Source organism: Sarcophilus harrisii, chromosome 3 (assembly GCF_902635505.1).
Source record: "Sarcophilus harrisii chromosome 3, mSarHar1.11, whole genome shotgun sequence".
Lineage (NCBI taxonomy): Eukaryota > Metazoa > Chordata > Mammalia > Dasyuromorphia > Dasyuridae > Sarcophilus > Sarcophilus harrisii.
This window is the reverse complement of record NC_045428.1, coordinates 238,867,736-238,894,140: the sequence shown is the minus strand read 5'-3', so window position 1 is coordinate 238,894,140 and position 26,405 is coordinate 238,867,736. Positions and strand designations below refer to the sequence as shown.

At 31.6% G+C, this 26,405-nt stretch overlaps 1 protein-coding gene across 1 annotated transcript; it reads left to right on the top strand.

Annotated features, from left to right (window-relative positions):
* Positions 1 to 293: 293 nt before the first annotated feature.
* Positions 294 to 22,166, top strand: CHODL (chondrolectin). The gene is made up of 6 exons (XM_031959264.1): positions 294 to 860; positions 13,429 to 13,738; positions 14,231 to 14,388; positions 19,024 to 19,107; positions 21,247 to 21,349; positions 21,867 to 22,166. Exons 1-6 carry the CDS (start codon positions 782 to 784, stop codon positions 21,949 to 21,951), a joined length of 819 nt encoding a protein of 272 aa, XP_031815124.1. The 5' UTR covers positions 294 to 781; the 3' UTR covers positions 21,952 to 22,166.
* The last annotated feature ends 4,239 nt before the right edge of the window (positions 22,167 to 26,405 follow it).

The window sequence follows — 26,405 nt, the reverse complement described above, 5'->3', positions numbered from 1 at the left end:
ATTGAGTAGAATACCCCCTATCCATGCAGAAAAAGAAGTTCCCACGATTTAATTAATTAACATCAGTGAACATTAATCTCTAGAAAATGCAAATTGATCCAACCTTTTGTCAAAATCTTAAAGCCAACCTGCCACATTTCACAAATAAATACAGAAAACCTCTTAGCTACAGGAAAAGGAGTGAAGGAGAGGGGGTGCAGTGGGGTTGCTGATTCTACGGTTTTGGAAGAGGTTTCCCGGTTAGAGGAGGGGCCAAAAAAAAAAAAAAATCAATAGCGCAGGGAATGGATGTATAAGGAGACACATCCAGTGAGCAGAAGCAACAGCTGACCTCCAAGACAGAACCGCTAGCCCACCCTCTCCCACACAAAGACCGGGGCGTTGGGACTAGATGGAGACCCTTGATTAAAGCCCTGACTTAATGAGGCTTGAATTTGTCTACTCCATATACCTATCTCCATTTACTCGCTCCCTCCCACCCACTTCGTGTAGATGAGTAATTGAAGAGGGAGTTAACAATTCTTTGTCTAAGAAATGTGAAAGACTGCAGAAGGATTTTGCGAAGGCAGTTGTGACTTGAGTAAAGGAAGACAAATTGGAAGGGAAAGGACAGAAAGCTTGGAGCTCAGACTGGAAACAGGATTAAGGGGAGGGGGACCGTGGAACCTCTCGCTCACTAGTACCAGGCAGAAGTCTGCACCTGGTTTCACTCTAGAGGGTGCTCAGCGCATGTGGGTGTGTCCCCCGGATTGTTCCTGGATTGTACCGCTTCCCAGTCGCGATGAACCGGATGATCAGTATCCTTCTGGGTGCAATGCTGCTCTGGGGCCAGGGCGGCTTCTCCCGGAGGGTCGTCAGTGGTGAGTAAGGAGAAACCAAGAAAAGAAAATGGTTGGAAGGAGTGTCACAATAGTTTAAAGTTCTTGTTGCCTGATACATTTCTGGGACAGTGGGAGAGAACGAAGGAGCCTTGCTAGGGAACTTTATTCCCTTGAGTAGATTTTTTGGGTTACCGGCCAAAGATAAAAATTTATAACCGTGAAATTGGATATGGAGCTAAGAAGTGACAAGAGTTAAACAGTTTGAGATTATTAGCCTCCTCGTGTCCTTTTCACACACATCCCGAAAAAGAGAGACACCAAGAGAGACACACACAGAGACAGAGACAGAGAGAGAGGAGAGAGAGGAGAGAGACAAAGGGAGACTCAGAGAGGGAGACAGAGAGACAGAGGGACAGACAAACATATGAGCCTACAGATCCATTAGACCATATCATTGATTTATTGGGAAAATGAATCTCAGGGAAATACAATGACTTCTCTAAGTTTGCAAAGATCATAAGTGGCATCTCTTCATATTTCTAGACCGTTCCACTTTGGCAGATTGACTTGAAAAAGTAGAAAGATTGGGAAACTGGACAAATTATCCATTTCAGGGGCAAGGCTTTTAAGGGGAAGAAGGGATAAGAAACACAGGGGATGGAAATGGCATTGAAAAGAATAACCTGATTGTCTTTGATTATTCATTCTAGACAATGAAAAAAATTGATTAGACTTTCCCTTGTGTAACTTTTCTGTAGTCACAAAGGAGGTAGATTTCATTTGTGAGAGGCAAACAATGGAGAGGATCATCTTTTCACAAATGAACCTCTATGTCTCTACCGCATGGTTAGTTCTCTGACTTTTCAAGGTGTGCCCGGACACTCTTGTGAAACCATGAAGTGAAAATGAATCATTAATCAGGTTCTTCAATGCTCAACTATTTCCCCTTTCTCTCTCCCTTCCCACATTGCTCTTCCATTTCTTGTTAGTTTAAAGCTTGTGTTATTCTGAGAACTCTGCTTCATCTCCCTCTTCTCCTCTCCCAACCCCCCACCACCATATAGCTGCTGTCAGAATCTGGAAGACTAGAATACAGACAATAATGAGGTAGCTCTGACTCTGGGCCTTTGCTGATGCAAAGCTTCTTTTTAATAGGAGAAAAACCATGTAATATTTTATGTAAAATGAGGGTTTTGAGATATTATTTAATACAAACTGTTGTTTCTGAAGTAAAAAAAAAATGTTCCTTTCAGTATTTTGATAGTCTCAGAAAGTCCTACATACTATTAACTATACTATTATTAAGAAGAATTTCAAATCTTCATTAGTGGGCAGAGCAATCACACTAGTAAAATTGTGAGTTCTTGAAATATTGAAAAAGCATTGTCTTAAATATTTATATCTAAGACTTTCTTTTAAAAATAATATGATTGAGACACTATTTTATATTTCAATTGTTTTACTTTTCTTTCCCTCTCTTCTATCTTTCCCTCTCCTTTTTCTGTGAGAAATAAATTTCTTTAAAAAAATTTTTTTTATTATTATAACTTTTTATTGACAGAACATATACATGGGTAATTTTTTATGACATTATCCCTTGCACTCACTTCTGTTCTGATTTTTCCCTTCCCTCCTTTCACCCCCTCCCCTAAATGGCAGGCAGTCTTATACATGTTAAGTAAGTTATAGTATATCCTAGATACAATATATGTGTGTAGAACCAAACAGTTCTCTTATTGCACAGGAAGAATTGGATTCAGAAGGTAAAAATAACCTGGGAAGAAAAACAAAAATACAGTTTACACTCAGAGAAATAAATTTCTTGATAGAGAGAATTGATTAATAGTGCATATTATGACTGAAGATGATAGGAAATCTCTGTAAGAAGGTCTTTAGAAATTGGATAGATTCTTTCCTATCTCTATATTTATTCAGGGAGTCTCTTTTGGGTCTTACTTAAGACACTACTACTTTTGGTACTTGACTGATGAATGTGTTTTAAGGGTGAAATTTTGCCTTTTTTTTTTTTTAACAGCAAGTCTTAAGTGGAAAATCAACAAGTATGGGTTCCTCTTTAATGAATTTTAGAAAGAAACACTGTTTAATAGGTGAAAGTTGTAATCTGGCTCATATACAGAATTATTATATAGAATAGTCATAAGGTATGTAAAGCAAATCAATTCAACTAATGCTTAAGATAATTTATTCTTTTATGTAGGTGGCACATAAAAATGTATGTATTTGGCAGGCAGGCAGTACTCTAGTATCATTATGTTTTTAGTTATAATTTTAGAGGTATAGAAAATGCCATAAGAAACTAGTGGTTTAATCAGCTCTAAGGTTAGGCTTTTATAAAAGAGAAAGAGCAAACATTGTTACTAATGATAGTCATAAAAATTTGCTGAATCTTCAAAATACACTTTTAAAAAACCTAATTACTAATCAGCTGCCTCCTTTTTTTTAGTCTTCTTGTAGTATTAGTTTGAAATATACATTGAAAGATAATTAAGTTACTTTAGTTTTATGTGTATCTCTTCACTTAATTTTTTGGAGAAGAAATAATTTTATGCTATTTGAAATGAGTATATACTATAAAAGGGTCTTCTTTGAAGTTCAAATTTTAAAAGTATCCTAAATACTTTTTTTAAATTGAGAATTGTTGAAAGTTAGAGTCCTTTCTAAGTATATGGAGATTTAAACATTTGACAACTTATTGAAGTGACCTCAGAGTTAAAAAAAAAAATTGGTATTCAAATCTAGCCTTTGACATCCAGTGGCTGGGCAAATCATTTCATTTCTCAGTTCTCCAGGCAATTTCCAAAGACCTAAAATTGCTCATATTCATTGATAGAGAAAGTTATTTACTGAGTAGTCTTTATATTGCATTCACAGGTCCAATTAAAAAAACAAACAAACATGATCACCATTACTAAAACCCAAATGTTTAAGAGAACTAGAATATAAATTTTTAAAAAATGGAAATGCTTACTTGATTTGCATACTATCCTTTTAGCAGTTGTGTGTGTGTGTGTGTGTGTGTGTGTGTGTGTGTGTGTTGTATGTGCTTTAGTAAAAACAAAACATTATAAAGCAATGGTGATGAAATTTTTACATTTCAGGATACATTAAAATGATTATTAAAGACCTTTTGCATTATTTCCTTTTGGGATATTTATAGGCATCTTATGGGTAACATCTGGAAATCTAATTAATTGAGCATGAGACAATTGATTTAGCATCAGTGGTGATATTTACTTAATGTTAAAATAATGACTAAGTAATGCATTTCTGCTCTACAGTTTAATGGCCTTTAGCCATAAAATATTCAAATTGTAGCATAACCATTTGTAATAGTAACTATGTGTCTGTTATATACATTTGAGGATATTACTTTTTGTCAAAATATAGCCAGTATCTTTGGCTAAAATAAAATTCATGAATTCAATTATTCCTATGTGATTTTGGAGAGTAAAGAAGAGGGGAAGCAGTGTTTGATTCACAGGCTATGTGGATAAAGTATTTTGTTTGGATTAGGGAAAGGTAAACCTTTTTCATGACACAAGGGTACCATTTATTACTCCTTAGCTTAGCTACTTGAAATAAACCCTGTGGAGATGTATAATTTTTCACTTGTAGTTAATTTATTTGGGGGCAAATAGGAAACATGGTGTAAGGTTGGAAACATGTTTCAACAAGGAAATAATTGATTACTAATAAAAAAATCCAAATATTTACAAAATTAAGTGACTAATAAAAATAAAATGTTTTGAGCTACTTTTATTTAAATAACTAAAATGAACCACACAGCAACTGCAGTTTGTTTTATTTATTTACTATGTTATAGAAATTTGTTACCTTAAAAGAATAATTAAATTTTTTGTTAGAAATTATTTTCTAATAAGTTTTATCATTTAAATTGAAAATATCAATTTAATTGAAAATACTCCTTTATTACCAATTTTATAATCTGGCATTTCTAATTTTTTAAAAGATTAATAATATTTAGTATTTAATATCTAATACTTAAAGTATGTTATAGTTCAAATGGGATTCAGTGTACACAGGATGTTATATGGGCTGTCTGACATAGTGGATAGCAATTTGGTGCTGGAGTCAAGAAGCTCTCACTTCAGATTTTTACCTTTGATCTACAGTAGTTGTGTGACCATAGACATGTCACTTAACTTTTAGTACCTTAGCAATTTTCTAAACTTTTGTAAATAATGGATTAGTGTATGGATTTTACCTTGAGAACTCCTCATGTCAATAAAACCATTGATTTGAATGATATAAAGGAAATCCATTATGATTGATTTTGTTCTGTGAATAGCAAGAAAAATAAACAAAATTATTCCCTAAGAGTATTTTAATACTTGTGTTGCTGAGCTAAGAATTATAAAAACCCAGTGACCACATAAACCTAATATTTGTTTCCAAAAATTTAAACTCAAAGACATACTGGCACAGACATATATGCATTAACTATATAGACAACAGTATGAAACCATTAAATTCATTAAATAAATGGATTATGAGGTATTTATATCACATAAAAATATGAATTCAGGGAGAATCAAAATTCTAGTTTTTCCTTTTTTTGTGCTTTAAATGCATGTAGCTGTGATTTCCAACTCTCAAGAGCTGAAGTACTCTATATAAAACTTCCATTCTTCTAAAAACATACTTTATTACTTTTTAAAAAATTAAATGAATTAAGATTAATTTTGATATTAAGAATTTAGGAGAACACATAGTGCAATTGAGGATACTCTATCATGTCTTTGTTTACCCCATATTTGAGGATTGAAAAGCAGAACTGCTGACTATGTTAATCTATAATGTTATTCCATGACATCATCAAGAGCAAAAAGTGATGACAATGCAGTTTCGAGAGATGCAATTTCTTTAAGTATGTCCCTGGCAAGAAAGGTCCAATTTTTATTAATGACTTGTAGTCATTTAATAGACTATACATTAATCATAGCCATTATTTCTTAAATACTTTCCCCCTGCCATGGCATGGTTTGCTTTAAAAAAAAAATTGCTCCTTTTATTAATTCTCATTTTGGAATCACTCAAATTATTTGATTTTTTTCTAAAGTCTCAAATTTGAAAATTCTGTAATTTAAGACATTTCTATGTAAATTGTAAATAAAATCTTTTGTAAAATTGTAAACTGTATAGAATTTTAAAATCTACATATTATCAAAATAAGCTATATTCTTGGAGAAAAACTGATAAAGAAATTTCCTTCATTTTTGTTTCTACAATTTTTTTTTTGCATCATATAAATCACATATTTAAAATGTTGGCATTTAAGACTCATTGTGATAGAGGGGAAAACATTGGACTGATAGGAGATATGGCTCTTAATCTTAGTTTTGTACCATAGGTTATTTTCTCTAGGCCTCAATTGTGTCATTGATCAAATAAGACATGCATCACCATGGCTAGAAGGAGCTAGCCACTGGGTTTTGAACTCCCTGAGATCATGTAGCTTCATCTTTAATACAGCCAATTTGGCTGTCACAAAACATATATTCCCCATACCTTTTTTTTTTTAAACCAAAAGTTGTCTAGACTAGCTATCATACCTTTGCTCTGTGCTTCTTGTCACATCTTTCTTTGGTTCTAACCTCCCCTCTAACCCAACATATATCATGCAGCTCTTTGTCTCTGTATGGATAGATAAATAATAGAATAAATATTACAGTCCTTTCACAGTCTTAATTCTGCTAGAATCTTCTGTAGCTGTTAACACTGGCAACAACTCCTTTCTAGTTCTTTATTCCCTTCTTGTCTTCTGTTACCCTGCTCTCAATTGATGCTCCTTTCACTCAAATGATCATTATTTTTTGTTCTCCCTTAGCTGAGAAGTGTTGGGGATACAGAGAAATGTAAAAGCAGTTCCTACTCTCAAGGAATTTACAATCAAATTGGGAATGAAAGCAAACAAACAATAATATGCACACTGTACACACACACACACACACACACACACACATTTACAGGATATTTTGGAGAAAATCTCAGAGAGAAGGCTTCAGCACCAATAGGAAAGGCTTCTTTCACGAGATGGGATTTTGAAGGAGGCCAATAAAGAGAGGAGATAAAGAAGAGAAGGGAGTGATTTCAGTGTTGGGGACAGATGGCCAGTGAAAATGAAGAGCCCAGAAATGGAGTATCTTGTTTGAGAAACAGCAAAAACCTAGAATTTTATCTATCATTATCAGGTATTTGCAGTATAGGAATATGATGATTTTTAAGGAGTCTTCAATTAAATTTACTTTCTCTGGTCACTTAAGATGAGAAGTAGTCCTTTCCCCAGGTACCAGATATAGAAAGAAACAGAAAACAAGACAGACAGATAGACACCAACTGAAGCAGAGACATCAGTTTGGATGAATGATGCCTATTGTAGTCCTATTCAATTCTGATTCAGAAACTAAGGCAGAAAGAACACTGTCACAGATTATCTCTGTTGTTCTGAATCAGAGTAAAGCCTCTCCATTTCACATCACCATGCTTTTCTGAAGTAGGTTGCTTAAACATTTCATGTAGGGTTGACTCTAGTCAGAGATCCCTGCACATACTCCCAGGAATGGGCTCTCCTTAATCTAAATATAACTGTTATAATAATTCTTCCAGAGGTCAAAAAAGAATACTGGGAATGAGGGCTAGAGAGAGCTGGAGCTCCTGGTTGAAACTTCTGGTTCTTTTAGCTTGAGAAAGGAAATGAATTTTTATAAAAACTTGCATGGTCTCACTAGGGACTATTTTGTATGAGTGAGCATGAAAGAGGAATGGCAATTTGCCATTATTTACCAAGCAGTCATGAGCAGAAATCATCGTGTGTATGGGTCCATCACAGAATTTGAATCAAACATGACCCTTTCCTGAACATCTTTATCAGCCTTTACTTGAACAAGAAGATTCTCTATAACATCCTCAATAAGTGGTCATCTAGACTTTTTTTTTTTTTTTTTTTAAAACTCCATTTTCTCCCAAAGCAATGCATTTGAGAGTTTTGTTAGCACAGTGCCTGGTACATGGTATCTGTTCAATGTTTGTTGATCATTGATTGATACAATAAATGCAAAGGTGTCTGGATATGATGCTTTGAGAAATTTGAGCTGGTTATATAAGGGAGTTGGAGGATATCATAAAATTAGTGGCACCTGACTTGGAACTTCCTTGAAGGAAGAAAATTTCAACAGCATAAAATATGGAAAACATTACAAATGTGAGATGGTAGAGAGATGAAAGAGGACAGAAAAAAAAAGGGGAAAATAAAGGAAAAGATTAATTGACAACTTCAGCTAATGATGATCCCTTTAACTTTTAAGATCAATTCTATGTCATGCTTTTTGGCATTTGATTATATTGTTTCATATTCATGTAGAGATCTCTTTGAAACCATGAATTATATTACATGTTGCTTTTGCATTCCTCTTGTGTTGCATAGCCTTTTTAGGGTTTTTGTTAAAACTTACTTCTTGAGTCATCTTACAAATACAAAATATCCCAAAATATGAAATATCACAATATTTTGTGATTATATCACAATATAATGCAGAAGTTTACCTTTTCTAATAAAAGGAGCTTGAGATTTGCATTCAAAACAATTTCAGGCTAGTAGATCTATTCTTAGAATTTCATTTATCTTCTTGTTTTTGCCTTAATTTTTGTATTAAATGTTCAGTTACTCAAGAAAATTAATTTGAGAGATATGCATTATACTAGATCAAATTAGATAACATTTATAAAGTGCTTAGTACATATTAGGCACTTGATACCTATTTCTACCTTTTCCCCATTTCCCATTCCCTGGTTGGTGTCTCTATCTCAAGTCTCTCTCTATTCCAGGAAATTCTCTATTCAACTGTCAATTTGAACTTCCTGAAGCAGAGATTTGACCTCACTTCCCCTATCCATTAATTTTGAATGGTTCCCTATTAGATCCAGAATCAAATATAAAGATATTGAATACTTGTCCTTCATTACCGGATTCCTTCCTATTTTTTCAGTCTTCTTATACTTTACTCTGCTCCATGCACTCTGTGATGTGCTATTCCTTTCACAACACAATTGTCCTCCCAACTCAGGGAATTTCCCCTCACTGTTCTCCAAAGCTAGAGTTTTCTCCCTCCTTATCTCTTGTCTCCTAGATTCCCTGGCTTTCTTCAAGTGTCAGCCCAAAGTTCATCTGCAAAAAACTTTTCTAGTCATCTTTGATTTATGTGCTTTCTCCCTTTTTTATTTATCATGTTTAGCTTTTTTATAAAGATATATTTGCTAATTGTCTTCCTCGGCCATAAGTTTCCTACGAATAGGGACTAGACTTTTAATTTTTTTTCTTTGTCTTCCCAGCATTTAGCACAGAGCATGGCCCCTAATGGCACTTAATAAATATTTTTTGACTTGAAAGGGCACTGGTTTTTGTCAAAAACGTCTTAATGACCAATCTTTGCCTGACCTCATTTTAAAAAATAAAAGCTTTGAGTTTATAAGTAAGATACCCATAAAAAAATCTTTATTCTCATCCTTGACCTAGATAAGTAATATCTTTTCTCAGATCAATATTTAGACTGCTATATTTATTTTCTGATACTATAATTATTTTAGATCTTGGAAGGAGGAAAAACTAATAGGAACTTCATAGCTTATGAAGAGACATGATTTCATTCCAAATACTGTATAATTGAAAATCATAGTTCCACATGAAGAAAAAAGGGGGCAGGGGAAGAAGGGAATAAGCTAGATGGTATAGTGAATGGAACATTAGGCTTCAAACCACTAAAATTCATCTTCATGAGTTCAAATCTGGTCTTAGACACTTATTAGCTGTGCGACCCTGGGCAAGTCACTTACCCCTGTTTGCCTCAGTTTCATCATCTATAAAATTAACTGGAACAGGAAATGGCAAATCACTTCAGTATCTTTGTCAAGAAAATCCCAGATGGGGGTCACAGAGAATCAGACATAGTTGAAAACATATTATATGTCAAATAACATTTACCTAAAAGACTATTAAAATAGTGAATATGAATATGACTGTTTAAGCAAAATACAAGCAGAAATTAGATAAATTCTACAAATTAAATACATGCACATATATTATACATATACATATACAATACATATACTATATATATGCATGTATATATGTATATATATATATACATATATATATATTTATATTGTTAACCAGAAATCATGATTTAGGAGATGTGTTAAAACTGGATTTATTACAAGAGAAATGAACTTGCATGTGGAAATCATATATAGATAAGTTCAAGAAGTTCACAATCTAAGCAGAAGCTTGGATATTTATGAATTTCAACAAGGCAGAGGGATGTGGGGGAGTGGAAAGCATTCCTTTCGAAATGGTTATAGCATAGGAAAAGGAAGGAAACAGTAGGATGGGGAAAGAAGGACCAGAAAGATGAAAGAAAAGTAGGAAGAACATGAGTAAGAAGGAGGGCAAAAGCAGCATTCTTTTGCCTTAGAAACTGCTGGACTATGAAGATATGATTATTTGCTTACTTACAGCTGTCCCAATTATATAAACAGTTTTTCAATCTGGTGCAAACTGACTGACATCTCTCTTGACTCCCAGGAACACACAGGGAGTCTAGCCTCGGGGAGTAAAGAACAAATTATGTCCACTGAGGGAAGGGCTTCATCTTTGACATGTTCAGGGCCTCCTGCCTACTCAACATGCAGTATTTCTGGAAAATATTGCAACTCAAGAAAACAAGTTAAGTTGGATTCAGGGTAACAATATATACACACATATGTGCATATATATATATATATACACACATATATATGCATGTACAGATATATTTGTATATATATCTGTGTTATACACATAAATATATACATATGCGTGTTTATAGACATATGCATACATGTATATATATATATAGTTAGTTTATTTAAGAGTAAATGAGCTCTTCAACTCAGAGTGAGGTAAGATATCAGCTTAAATAAAGAAAGAACAATTTTACTGGAGTCATGGAGGTGATCTTCCTTAATCATTCTCTTGAATTGGATGGAAGTCAAGAAATGTGATGGGGCCAGCTCCTATTAATTTCATAGGATATCACTTTATAGTCAAAGTTTCTCTCTCACTCTCCTTATTGGAGATCCTTCATCCAAGTGTGTCCCCAATCAACTAAAGTTAGTCTCTTAAAGATTTATACAACATCATGCTCAGCATTCTTTCAACCAGGAGTCATGTTCCTGTTAAGGTATATAACACCCAACAAGAATATGTTTATGGAGATTACATATTTTCCTTCCAGTTTTTGATTAGTAATTTATGAATTTGGGACAAAATATTGCAACCTATGAAATCATATTCAAAGAGAAAGAACATTAGATATTGAAATTAGAAAACCAGAATTATATTTTTAATATTGAAAATTGCTAGATTTTCATAATTATTCTCAATTAAAGATACACATGCTTTTAGCTAAATATACTAGCATATTTGGATACTTTGGACATACATTTTAGCATTTATGAGTTACTTGGGTAGTGCTCATTTTATAAAATAACAGCAAATTAGTATGTTAACATATTAGTACTAGGGCATAAAAAATATAATTAGCTCACCAATTTAGAAAACTCTACAGAGGTAATTCTTCTCCTTTTTATGGAACTCTTAAATAAATTTAAACAGTTTATATAGTGGGAACTTATCGGATGATTTTTTAATGAATTCATGTAAGAATTCTCTACTTGGGTTTAGGTGGATTTCATAACCCTTCTCCCCAAAACCTATATTATTGTTTTCATTTTATTTTCATGTCCATTATATACATTATTTGTTATTATTAAATTTTTGTTGTTAATAACTGTTGATTTCCTGCCTTCATACAATGCATTTTACTGTTAGAAATCTTTTTTTTTTCTAGATTTTTTCCCCTCTGATATTAACTTTTACAAGAAAATTCACTTGTCAGAGCATCTTTTTTAATTTTAAAAAAATCAAAGATTTTTCTTTCAAATTAATGTTAGATGAGTAAAATATTAATAATATTAATAGTAAAACATTAAAAATGTTATATAGACTGAAATAAGTGAAGTTTCCTGTCTCATTTGAACTATTCTACATTGTCATGTTTCCTATTAGCAATAACTTTTGAATTATTTGGCTATCCTTTTTACTAAATTTTGTATTCCATTAAAAGATTTTTAGATATACTTTGAGTTTGATTTGTGATTTAGGTGCTATCTTTGGACTAAATTATAGTTGATATCAAATAAGTGCACTTAAATGTTTTTTCTTAAGACTTAATAGTGATTAGAAGTTTCAGAGATATATAATTGCAATTATAAGGTCTTTGATTTAGATAATAATCAAATTAGATCAAAGAAAATTTATCATTAAAAGTTCTCTATATTTATTTAAAAATAAAATATACTTAAAATATATTATTTTGACTATTACTTTCCAGTTTGTCCTAACTCTGTGTAGTCTGTGGATAATTTATTATATATTTGGTTACATTCTCCATTCCTGTTCAAATATATAGTAAAATTCAATAATTTACATTAGTTCAGTGTAAGTCCTATTTGAAACAATGCAAATAATAAATGGAAGATTTAAAAAAATACATTTCTACTATTTTCAAGCACATTTTAAACAAATAAGGCTGACTAATTTCTAGAAGATAAGATAAATAATTTGGAATTAGCATGTTGCTCATAAATTTTCAAAACATTGGCGGGTACTCAAGTAGTTTAATTTATGTTATGTATGATATTATTTATTCTCTACATTCAACATTATTTAAAATAGTTTGCTCAGTCAAAACATAGTTAAACTTACTTTCTGAAGAATCAGAAATCTCTCATTGATAGGGTTCAATCAAATTAGGTGTTATAGACACTATTCTTTCAGTTACTTAGTTACTATAGTTACTTAGAAGTTATCTAAGACAGGTACTTCCACTTCTTTCCTCACCCACAAAAAGTATGGATTTTCTTTGAAAAGCTCTTGACCCTAGATTCTTCATATTCAAGTTTAGACTTTCTATTTTGGAGTATATGACTGATCACAATTGCTGTCCAAAGAAAAATGGGATGTAGTCATTGGTAGGAAAATGAAGTTTATTCAATATGTTTTTTATAGACAGAAAGCCTGTTTTACCGTGTCTATAGATTTTCTGTAAATGATGATGACATGTTTTCCATACTGATTTAGCTGGTCCAGAATACTCTTTTTTTTCTTTTCTTTTCCAATGCTTTATTGTTTAATAGCTCCCAGATTTTTAATTATGATTTCTTTCCATTAGGTAGATGATTAACTGCTTTCATGATCTGACAATAATAGTAATGGAATGAGCTTAATCATGACATCATTAAAAATGATGCAGTTTTAAAATAAATGCACATGTTGGATTGTACCAACATGAGCATTCAAATAGACCTTGCTACAGGAAAAACAAATATAACCAGAAAATACATTTTTTTAAAAAAGATTAAACTTTGGAGAGTTTATATTTGGCTCAGTTATATTTTATGGTATTTAATGTGTTTTCCCTATGCAACTGATAAATTGTATCATCAATCACCCTGTCTGTATGTCTTTCAGGTCAGAAGGTGTGTTTTGCAGACTTAAAACATCCCTGTTACAAAATGGCCTATTTTCAGGACTTGTCAAGTCGAGTGGGATTCCAGGAGGCACGTCAAGCTTGTGAAAGTGATGGTGGAGCTCTTCTCAGTCTTGAAAGTGAAACAGAACAGAAGTTAATAGAAAGCATGTTACAAAACCTCACTAAGCCAGACACAGGTATTTCTGATGGTGACTTCTGGATTGGCCTTTGGAGAAATGGAGAAGGACAGACATCAGGTGCTTGTCCAAATCTCTACAAGTGGTCTGATGGAAGCAGTTCCCAATATCGGTAGGTGTTGATGCTAAAGGCATGTGTTACCATTTTAGTCCTTAGTCTTTTTTTTTTTTTTTTTGATAGATAGTAGATATTTTATTTGCATATTTCTTCAAAGTACATTTGCTGAGTTCTTTATATAGGGTAATGTTTAGGCTTGCTATGTATTCATTGCCTTTCTCATTTGTATATCCATGTATTTATGTAATTTAATAAACCAACAGGCTATTTTCTTTTCTTGCTGAATCCATTTGAAAAATATTCCCATTTAGCACAATTATGGACTTATTAATGAAAATGTAAAAATAGAACCCAGAATTAGCATTAAAATACAGTAAATGAAACATTTCTTAGATTAGTTTCTTACCATCTTTCTCATTGCAGGCTAATAATTATTGTAGTCCTTAGTCTTTAAGGGGAAAGCAGATTATGTAAAGGTGGATGAAGTTATTATAATATTTGTGGGTAATATTGCTTGAAAATACTTGTATTGGTGTATATTTTCAGCAACTGGTATGCTGATGAACCTTCCTGTGGAAGTGAAGCTTGCGTTGTGATGTATCATCAACCAACTGCCAATCCTGGTCTTGGGGGTCCCTACCTTTACCAGTGGAATGATGACAGATGTAATATGAAGCACAATTTTATCTGCAAGTATGAACCAGGTGGGAAACATTTTTCCAAGTGTTCATAAACTTCACATTCTTAACTGTCCTTTGGAAAAATTTTGCAGTTCTTTATAGCCTGTCAGACCATTGAAACAAACTGTGTTCTCTACATTCCAAAGCAGGTATTATGACCTCGTTGGCATGTATTAATTGTTCAATATCAGGAAGACTCCAAATTCTTATAAATTACTATTTTTATTCATGTTAAAAAACACTTAAAAACCACAGAAATAAATGAATCTTTTCTTCATATGATAGACATCATCTAACGAAAGAAGACTGGAGGAAAGAAACAAGTATTTATTAAGTGTTTAATATATGACAGGCATTATTCTAAGTTTAGGGGATACAAATAAAAAAGCAAAAATAATATAGTCCTTGTCCTCAAAGAACTTAGAATATAAATTGAGGAAGATAGCACAACAAAAAGTTAATAAGTAAAAAGGGTGGAACAGAGTAGTGTGATAAGAGTGGGCCAACACTGCTTCCTCCACAAAATAGAGGTTCCAGAAGTCAATCATCAATGAGAAAAAGATGGGGGAAGTAGAGTAGACTCTGCAGAGGGATATTCCATGGTGAATCCTTGGCTACCAGGATGGGAAGCTATTCCAAGAAGAGACACTGATAGAAGTTCTTCTTTTTTTTTTTTTTAATAACTTTTTATTGACAGAACCCATGCCAGGGTAATTTTTTATAACATTATCCCTTTCACTCACTTCTGTTCCGACTTTTCCCCACCTTCCCTCCACTCCCTCCCCCAGATGGCAAGCAGTCCTATACATGTTAAATAGGTTACAGTATATCCTAGATACAATATATGTGTGCAGAACTGAACAGTTCTCTTGTTGCACAGGAAGAATTAGATTCAGAAGGTATAAATAACCCGGGAGGAAAAACAAAAATGCAAGCACTTTACATTCATTTCCTAGTGTTCTTTCTTTGGGTGTAGCTGCTTCTGTCCATCATTGATCAATTGAAACTGAGTTAGATCTTCTCTTTGTCAAAGAAATCCACTTGCATCAGAATACCTCCTCATACAGTATCGTTGAGGTATATAATGATCTCCTGGTTCTGCTCATTTCACTTAGCATCAGTTCATGTAAGAATAGAAGTTCTAATGAGCAGGACCAGGAGATCATTATATACTTCAACAACAATACTATATGATGACCAGTTCTGATGGATCAGGCCCTCCTCAGCAACGAGATCAACCAAATCATTTCTAATGGAGCAGTAATGAACTGAACTAGCTATGCCCAGAAAAAGAACTCTGGGAGATGACTAAAAACCATTACATTGAATTCCCAATCCCTATATTTATGCACACCTGCATTTTTGATTTCCTTCACAAGCTAATTGTACAATAAAAAAAAAAAAAAGAAAAAGAAAAAAAAGAATAGAAGTTCTAAGATGAAATAATAGGAAAAATGGTTTTGAAGTCCAGAGTAAGTTAGGAATAAGATTAGGAGGAGAATGAGCAAGTATTAATTGTAATGGAGATACACTAAAAATGTTTCTAATAATGTCAAGAGTGAAACATAGATGCCTGTTATTGCAATTATTATTTGGCATAATTCTAAAAATGCTACCTATAGGAATCAGAAAAATATTGAGAGAATAGAAATGGGTAAAAATGAAATAAAATTTTCTTATTTGTGAATGGTATAAAGCAAAAGGATTAATTCACAATTATACCAACAGACATTAGTGTCCCAGTTTTCCCATACTACTACTAACATTTGCCATTTTCCTTTTCTGTCATAAATCTGATAGGTATGAAGTGGTTTTTTTCAGTACTTTTAAAATTTGCTTTTCTTTAATCAATAGTGATTTAAAGCATTTTTTCCATATTACTATACATAGCTTTTTTGGGGGGGCACCTAGATGGTAAAATGAATAGAGTGCTGTACCTGAAGTTAGGAAGACCTGGGTGTAAATCCAGCTTCTTGCTAGCTGTGTGACTCTGGGCAAATGCCATTTAATTCTGTACACCTCAGTTTTTTTCATCTGTCAAAAGAACTGAAGCAGGAAATGGCAAACCTCTCCAGTATCTTTGCCAACCTCTCCCTTGCCCTCCCCCCAAAAAAAAACCCCAACAGTCCAAGAAAGGGTCTCAAAGAGTTGATGAAAAGTAACCAAATAACAAATAGCTTTGATTTCCTCTTCTGAAAATGGCCTGTCCAACTCCTTTCACCATTTGTCAACTGAACAATGATTCATGTTATTATAAATTTGACTCAGATCTCTATATTTTTGAGAATTGAAGCCTATATGCAAGGAAATTGCTGTAAATTTCCCTCAATCCCTAGGTTTTCTGCTTCCTTTTTAATCTTCACTTACTTAGTTTTATTTGTGTGAAATAGTTTTAATTTGGTATATCCAAATGAAAGAATCCCTTAGTGTTCTTTATCTCTTGAATAGCCATAAATTCTTTCTTTTATTTCTTTAGAAAAACTTTCAATTATAGGTGTCACCCTTATTTCCTCACTTCCAATCCCCCTAATTAGAATATAAACTTCTTGAGATGAAGGACTGTTTTTATTTACTTTGTATCCTCCACACTTAACAGAATGTTACATATAAGTGCTAAATAAATGCTCCTTAACTAGTTAACTAGTAGCTTTTCTACCATAATGTAAGCATTGTTGCAGAAGATGGGAGAATTTCTGCATGTTTGAAGGACGTTTATGGTTTTTTGCTTGTTTTCTTTGTGAGTTACTATGTCCAAAGAATTCACATATAGGGGTAGGTAGCAGGTGCAGTGGATAGAGCACCAGCCCCGAAGTCAGGAGGACCCGAGTTCAAATCTGACCTCAGACATTTAACACTTCCTAGCTATGTGTGACCCTGGGCAAGTCACTTAACCCTAATTGCCTCAGCAAAAAAAGCAAATAAATAAATACATTTTTATTAAAAGCTTAATACATAAAAAGTAGGATTTTGCTGGATATAGTGAAGGATAAAAGGATGTTAAAATAGTTTGTGTCCTATAGACAGGACTTAATTGGGGAAACATCATTTCCATATAAAAATGTAAATACCAATACAGGGCAATAAATGATTAATTGTCAGAAAAGTGGAATGAATTATAAGAGCTTGAGGAGTGCAAAACAAGGGTTGATTATTGTAAGCAAGAGTGATAATTTATATCATTATAAATTAAATTTTAAAATGCTTTGATATAGATACAGGAAGGAGTGTACAAACACTCCTTAAGCAAACTAAGGGTCATAATTAAGAAGGAATGCTAAGAAATACTCTTTTACTAATCTAATTTATTCTTTCATGTAGTAATTGATTTAACAGATTTGCCTTAGAAAAAAGAATTAGGAGGTAGAGCAGTGCAAGATTATGGTAAAAAATAATGAAATAGAAAGAGAGCTAATCATTGTGAAATAAAGTACTGGAAAAGTGATTGTTTTTTAAAACATTAAAAAAAATTTTTAAAGCAGAAAAATTTGTTTTAAGGATACAGTGTAGCAATGCTTTTCAGACCATTATTGCTAGAAATAATAATTCCTGGTGCCATACAAATGAAATAAATTGCTGATTATCTTGTCATGTAGAATTATAACAAATACAAATTGATTTTTGAAACTACCTGGAAAACTTGTACCTCTGTTTTCGTGACTGATAGCAAGGCTCTAATACCAAGGGCTGTTAGCATTCTTCCAACCAGCTTGATAATTATTGGTAAATTGTAGTTCTAGATTTCTAATGCTAAAAATAGATAATTTATAAATGGTGCAAAAATTTTGGTTGTTTAGTTATAAAATGTTATGAAAATTGCAATTGGTTGGTCTCAATTTTATTATAGATAAAATTAATATTTTTATTTATTTATTTATTTAATAGCCTTTTATTTACAGATTATATGCATGGGTAACTTTACAGTATTAACAATTGCCAAACCTCTTGTTCCAATTTTCACCTCTTACTCCCCACCCCCTCTCCCAGATGGCAGGATGACCAGTAGATGTTAAATATATTAAAATATAAATTAGATACACAATAAGTATACATGACCAAACCATTATTTTGCTGTACAAAAAGAATCAGACTCTGAAATATTGTACAATTAGCTTGTGAAGAAAATCAAAAATGCAGGTGGGCATAAATATAGGGATTGGGAGTTCAATGTAATGGTTTTTAGTCATCACCCAGAGTTCGTTCTCTGGGCGTAGCTGGTTCAGTTCATTACTGCTCCATTGGAAATGATTTGGTTGATCTCGTTGCTGAGGATGGCCAGGTCCGTCAGAACTGGTCATCATATAGTATTGTTGTTGAAATATATAATGATCTCCTGGTCCTGCTCATTTCACTCAGCATCAGTTCATGTAAGTCTCTCCAGGCCTTTCTGAAATCATCCTGTTGGTCATTTCTTACAGAACAATAATATTCCATAATATTCATATACCACAATTTATTCAGCCATTCTCCAACTGATGGGCATCCATTCAGTTTCCAGTTTCTAGCCAGATAAAATTAATATTTACAAAACTAAGATATAGAGTATTTTTCATTCTCTAACCTTATATCTTTTATATTGATCATTGGATATATATATATATATATATATATATATATATATATATATATATAATTATATAAAGTGTTTGTGATCATTTACAGAGAGTTTTCCAACCATCCCAGCAGGAAAACCTTTTGATGAAAGCAAACCAGAAGATCCCTATCACATAGTTGTTACTGAAACAGGTAATTGGTTAACATTGATTTAATTGCTCTAATAAGAAGAGAAATTACACTTTCCAGTATATTTTACTTCCAAATATAAATCTGCCATTGGCATTCTAAATGCTAAATAAGCTAATTTCACTAGTAGCTTTAGATACTTTACTTGGTCAGAACAAATGATCCTAATAATTTTCTGGGCTGAAGAATGAATTAAAAAAATATAGCCTCTGAATGTAGATTTACATACAGAGTTTATATGTACACTTACATACTTAAATATATTGATACATACTCATGTACATATATGCCTATATTTTCTTTTAGCTAAAAAGATAAGGAAAAAGCTGTATTTATATGGAGCTCTTTTGTCTGTATGATGCAAATTAGTTTTCAATGGCCTGGTGAACAGTTTGGTATGGATTCTCAATTAAAACTGTATGTTTACAAGGAATTGCTTTTTATGAGTTGCTACTTATATCAGTGTTATCCCAGAGGAATGATTCAGATTTACTAAACTAAGAACTTCTTAGACTTGCCCTGAAAGGAAAATATCATTTTAAAGATATCTGATTTTTTGCTATAAAGTAAGAAGGGAATTTCTTTTTCTTTGATTGAGAAGATGAATGCAAAAGGAAACCATTTAAATTGATTAGTTGGAAGATTTAATGATGCCTCTATAGTTAAACTTATGAAACTCTCTATATCATGAAGTGAAATAATGGAAACTTTAACCAAACTACTCCATCTTTTTATTTTATTTTGAAAGGATCCTCTTGTTGATTTATTCTAACTAGATTTAACATTATCTCTGCTTCTTTCTTCTCTAGAAGATAAAGCCATTGTATTATATAGCCAAACAGAATTTTGAGCAGTTATATGGATATTTAATGTTATTCTAATACCAGAGAAACCAAGGCAATTAGAGATTGGCTTTAATTTTTAATGTGGAGAGTTTAAGCTAGTTGACCAAATGGAACTATAGTCCAAAGCACACGGTGTAGATAAACACAGGCAGAGAGCTTATAAGGGTTTTAGCTAAGGGATTTGCAAACAGAATACATAACTTGAGTATACAATTTTATAGCAGAACAAAGGCAGATAAGGGGGGCAAGGACACTGGGAGAATGGACAAGCCATAATTTCAGGAAAGGATCATAACTTAAACTGAACAAGATAGGGGTCAAGATAAGAAGGTCAAGAATAGGAGACAACAAGGCATGAGGAAATATTCAAAAGGACGGGGAATCATCCTTGCAAGGATAGAGATAATGCACCCGGATGTTTATGATACAATGGTATGTAAAGGTTTCAAGGTTTTCTTGGTCTTTTTTCTAAACTCAATTTTCCCAATTGTAATCTCAAGGAAGAGGGGTGGCTATGGCATATAGAGCTCAACAGTAAGAGAATGAATTTTGACTTTAATTATCTAGTATGATTATGCTGGTGATCCTAAATTCATCAGTCATTTACTTTATAGAGAGACATGAATTAAAACTAACATTTTGAATTGCAAAAGACTAATTTTACAGTACTCTAAAACACTATTATCTGAAAAACAGATGAAAGAATAGTAAATTGAGAGAACATTTCCCCCCCTTTTATGGTGCTAAAGAAGAATTATAGTGTAATTATAAGCATCACAGTAATGAAGTAACAATCTAAGTATCTTATCTTCTTAGGCAGATATAGGGTCCCCATGAGTGATGAAACAGAATTAAATAGTTTATTATTATTATTAACCTTAGAATTTAATTATGATCGATTCTTTGCTCCCCAGATTATCAGCATTTATATTTTTATCACAATTTAAAAATAGTATTTTTCTTTTTTAATCAATGGAAATAAAAAAGGGAAGAAAACACTAATATTCTATAAAAGCTAATCTGATTCTGAATATTAGACTTGAAAACTTACAAACCTTGAAAAAGATATATAATATATGTATATATTGCTATGGTTTAATTTCAGTTTGTTGTCTGGTGGAAACATTCTCATGTGCATGTGTATATATATATATATATATATGTAGATAGATATAGATAATCTTTTGTTATATTTGTTCTAACAACTGGAGGGAGAGTAATATTCTGTTATATCAAATGCATGAGAAATTTTTAAGTGAATGGGGATGTGTTATATAATATGTTTTTTTTTTAATAGGTATAATTCCCAATCTAATTTATGTTGTTATACCAACAATACCTCTGCTGTTGTTGATACTTGTGGCATTTGGAACCTGTTGTTTTCAGATGCTACATAAAAGGTAAATACTAAATATTTTCAGATTTGAACTTTGGTTCTCCTGATTGTAGGGCCGGTGCTCTAACTACTGCATAATCTAACTGCCCCAGTAGGATAACATTAATTAAATTTCCTGGGTTGAGATTAGCTCCATTTTTCTTTCCTTCATTATGTTGTTAGCCACATAATGGGAAAGCATGAGTTTCAAAATCTGAAGCAAAGAGGAGGCAGTAAATAATGAGAGCATAAAAATATTTGGGATTATTTCAGGATGATTTCTATGATATTTTTAACTTGACAAATAAAACTGAGAAAAATACATTATTTTCTTTTCCATTATCCAAATATTCTATTGATCATTTTGATATATCAAAATATAAATTAAATTAGAATATTGCATTGTTTTATAAATGAAAAAGGAAGTGATTTCATAAAAGTAATGACCAATGAGCTGTGGGAGTCTGAGGTGACACTATTCAGGCCAGTTCATATTTAAATTAGCTAGGAAATAATTTAAAATTTTTAAAAATTTTTTTCAGTAAAGGAAGAACAAAAACTAGCCCAAACCAATCCACACTATGGATATCAAAGAGCAACAAGAAGGAAAGTATCATGGAGATATAACAACTCATTGATTTGTCTTCCAAGGAAGAAGTCATGCTTCAGCTTTTTGGATATGTGTAATCAATGACATCAGAACATTAGCTTGGAATGGCTTTGAAATCTCAAATCAGCAAGATGAACTATATGATCCACCTTGAGGCAACTATTAAGATAATTTTATATGTTTGTTATTTCATTAACAAAATATGCCATGCTAAATAAAGAAGTAAAACCTGCTTATTTTGTAAAAGGAAGCTCCTGAACTTTATCTGAACAATAAAGTGGACAGTAAAATTAAGAACGACTCATGTACATGTCAGGAGTATGTGTTTGAAATGGTAATAGAAAGCTATTTTTCTTTTATCTTTCATTTTGTAGTGTAGTTGAAATACTATAAATTATACTGAAATTTACACTGTACAAAATATTTTATCTTTGCTTAGCTATTTGATAAAATAGATTGCTTTACTATGTATTTTTATGGCTTTTTATTTTTTAAAAAGACTGTTCCTTATTCTAATCAAGCAAATGTGTCAATGTCAGCACATTTTACAAGAGTTTCTTTATTATTTTCAGTGCTGAAGCACTTAACTGAAGTGCTTGATTCAAGTGTAATACTCATAAAAGCCACTTAAGATAAAACAGTCATCTGCTTAGTGTCTTGCCACCTTACTTGGAAATAAAACCATGTAATGTAATGAGAAACAATTTCAGAAATTGCCATGCAAAGCTAACAATTCCAATATTTTACTTTAGAATAAAGATGAGTAATTATCTCTGTCATTAAATGTATAAGACATAGCTAAACCTTAACATTATTTTAGAGCTTGAAATTAAGAGAATTTTCAAAAAAGATTTAATACGTTTTATTCACAATAATGTTTTATAATTTAGAAATAACAAAGACAAATGAAATACTGAATGGTGGTTCAAACTGCCTGAGATCCCATATCTCAGCTTATTGGTTGGGTTCCAAAGTTAATTAGAACCAAATATCCTACATTTATCTCCATTTCTGAGACAAAGAATTCTTTATGAAATGAAATTTTCCACTGGATAATACAAGAGAGTTTATTATGAAATTACTTAGTAGCTTTGAGTAGCCTACATAGACTTGTGTTTTGGTCTTAGAATGAGGATGAGAAGAATTGAGATAACAGAACTACAGTAAGAATTGTAGTGTATTAAGATTAAAAAGTGAGTGTGATTCAAGAACAATTAAGGAGTGCCATAGGTTTGGGGAAGAACTATCATATTTCCTTGGGTTGTTTTTTCTCTAGGATAAATCTCCCCAGTTATTTCAAACTATTCTCATATAGAATGCAGACTGTTTTTATGGTACCATTCTTTTGCATTCAACTTTTGCTACTTGCCTTTGCTTTCAGCATATATACATATATATGTGTGTGTATATATGCATATATATATATATACACAATAATATATACATATATGTACAAACATATCTTTTTTAAAGTTTCCTTTTATTATTATTATATTAGAGCTTGAAATTAAAATAATTTTCAATAGCTTTAATTCACAAGGAGAAATGAATCATCTAATGGTGGTCCAAATAAACAGTTTTGTGGTTGGGGTCTGCTACATTCATGTTCTTCACCTCCTCCATTTATATTGTCATATGTACATACAAACCTGACAAATTAAACAAATAAACATTTCTCTATAAAAATAAGAATAGAAAAAGAAGATTGTACATGAAATCATTACTCTCTACCATATGTAATTTGCTTAAAATTTTTAAAAATTTAGTATGACTTGCATATATCTTCTGAAGTTCCTTTTGTTGACTTCTGCATATTTTTAATGAATTCTTGACACTTTTGTTTCCCTTTTTAAAGTATATAATTTGTAATATAATTATTTTATAAATTGTTTTCTTGATTCTATTCATTTTGCCTCAGTTCATACAAATCCTCTCAGGTATTTCTGAATCTGTCCCTTTTATTATTTCTTATGGAAAAATAATATTCCATCACTTTTTAATATGTTTGTTTAAGCATTCCCAATAGATGGGTCCCCATTTAAAGTCTTTTGCAACTCTAATGATAACAATAATTTAGAACTAAGTATATTTCTATGTGTAGGGGTCTTTTTCTTTGACTTCCTTGGAATAAATGCTTAGCAGTGGGTTAAAAGAGATGCACAGTTTAATGATTTGTTCCTCAGAATGGATGTTCCACTTTCCAACTTCACCAGCAGTATTCTTGGTCTTTAGTAGTAACCTCTCCAAAAACTGACAGTTTCTTTTTTAGGGAGGATGTCAAGTTTACTAATCTGATGAATAAGGCAAAACCTCAGAGTTATTTTAATCTTCATTTCACTAATTAGTGATTTGGAATATATTTCATTTGGTTGTTGATAGATTATCTTTCTTCTTTTAAGAACTATCCATTAATATATATCCTTTAACACTTTATTATGCAAGAGTTTTTATTTTTATAGATTTGAATCAATTCACTATATATCTTTGATGTCAGACCTTTATTAGAAAAATTTGCTGTAAGAATTTTCTTTTCCTTCTTATTGATTTTTTTTGTTCAAAAACCTTTCAGTTTAATAGAATCAAAACTGTCCATTTTATAACTATGATCTTTATCCATTGTTTCATAAATAAGAATTCTCTTAACCCAAATTGCAAAAGATATTTTATTCACTATTTCTCTAATTTATATGACCTTTTATATCATTAATATTTATGACCATTTATGACCAATATAATGATCATTTATATCATTTATATGTTATGTATATATGAGTGTATATATATTTATTATGTATATATGTATCATATATATATAAGTTTATTATATACACACAAAATATAATGGTCTTTCATTTGGAGAACATTATGATAGATGTTAGTTTATTCTTTTTTAAGGTAAGTTTTTATTGTTGTCTTTCATTTTTAAAATTTTCACAGTTTTTCTCAGTATCTTTTTCACTTCCTGTCCTAGAAAGCTAACCCATATAACAAATGACTATTTTTAAAGGAAAAAAAAAGTAAAAGAAGAGAAAAAATGAGCACAGTAGATCATTTTAAATATTCAAAAATAAGATTAGGGTTCATTTTCTTCCTTCCCAAAGATGTGAATTGGGAGTATTCCTTTATATGTTTTCTTTGAGTACTTTTTCTTTATAATTTTGCTGATTCACTTTTGATTAGAGTATGTAGTTGTTCTTTCAATTTATATAGTTGTAGTCATTGGATATATTATTTTTTTGGACCTTTTATTTCATTCTACATCAATTCATGGAGAACTTTTCCTGTTTCTCTGCATTCCTAACGTTCACCAATTTGTACTACATGCTAATATTCCATAACAGCCATGTAGCACAATTTGTTTAATCGTTTCTCAATTGATGGACACAGACTTTGTTTTCATTTTTTTTTGCTATTACAAAAAGCGCTGCTATAAATCTTTTGGTGAATACAAGGACTTCCTTCTTATCAATAACTTTCTTGGAAAGTAAGCCCAATAATGTATGGGCTTATAATATAATATAATATAATAATCTATGGGTGAAAGCATTTGGATATTTTAATCATTTTATTTGCATTATTCTAAATTTCTTTTCAGAATCTTTGTATCAATTCATAGAGCTACCAACAATTCATCAGTAGGCTGTCTTCCTGAAGTTTCTCCAGAATTGATTGTAGTCATCTTTTATCATTTATGCCAAATTGTAAGGTGTTATATGAAACTTCAAGGTTATTTTAATTTTAATTTCTCTTACTATTAAGATTTGGATCATTCTTCTCTGTCAGTAATATTATGAAATTTTTTTGAGAACTTTTTGTTTATATCTTTTATTGATTTTCTATTAAAGATTAATTTGGCATATATTGCATATATATGTGTAATACACATACATACACCCATACATTTTTGTGTCCCTTAGATATAAAAATCTTTATCAGAGAAATTTGATACAAAGTTTTTTCTTCATTCAATTATTTTCCTTATTATAGGTACATTAATTTTGTCTGTGAAAAATCATTTCAGTTATATGAAATCAAAGTTATTAAGATTATCTTTTATAATTGCCTCTAGTCCATGTTTGGTTAAACTTACATATCCTTCCTGTGGCTCTGAAATGTATACAATACCCTGCTCTTCTAATTATTTTATGGCATAATCTTTAATATTAAGACCATGTATCCATTTAAAATATATGAATATAGTGTAAGTTGTTCATCTATGCCAAATTCCTATCTGACTGCTCTTCAAAATTTTCAGCAATTTTTATTAAATAGAGAGTAGTTTATATTTTCACTTTGTCAAACACTGAGTTATTGATTTCCTTTGTTTTTGATTCTTTTCCAGTCTATTCCATTGATCTGCCTCTCTATTTTTAAACCAATTCCAGATGGGTTAGATAACTTTATTATATATTTTGAGGTCTGAAAGTACTGTATCCCCCCTTTCTTTTTACTTTGTTTATTGTTCTCATTG

Bases quoted from the DNA above. Each gene is read 5' to 3' on its own strand.
- CHODL (XM_031959264.1), top strand. From the start codon at position 782: ATGAACCGGATGATCAGTATCCTTCTGGGTGCAATGCTGCTCTGGGGC. The intron at 14,389-19,023 runs GTGGGAAACATT...GATCATTTACAG, and splicing joins TATCTGCAAGTATGAACCAG to AGAGTTTTCCAACCATCCCA. The intron at 19,108-21,246 runs GTAATTGGTTAA...TTTTTTTAATAG, and splicing joins CATAGTTGTTACTGAAACAG to GTATAATTCCCAATCTAATT.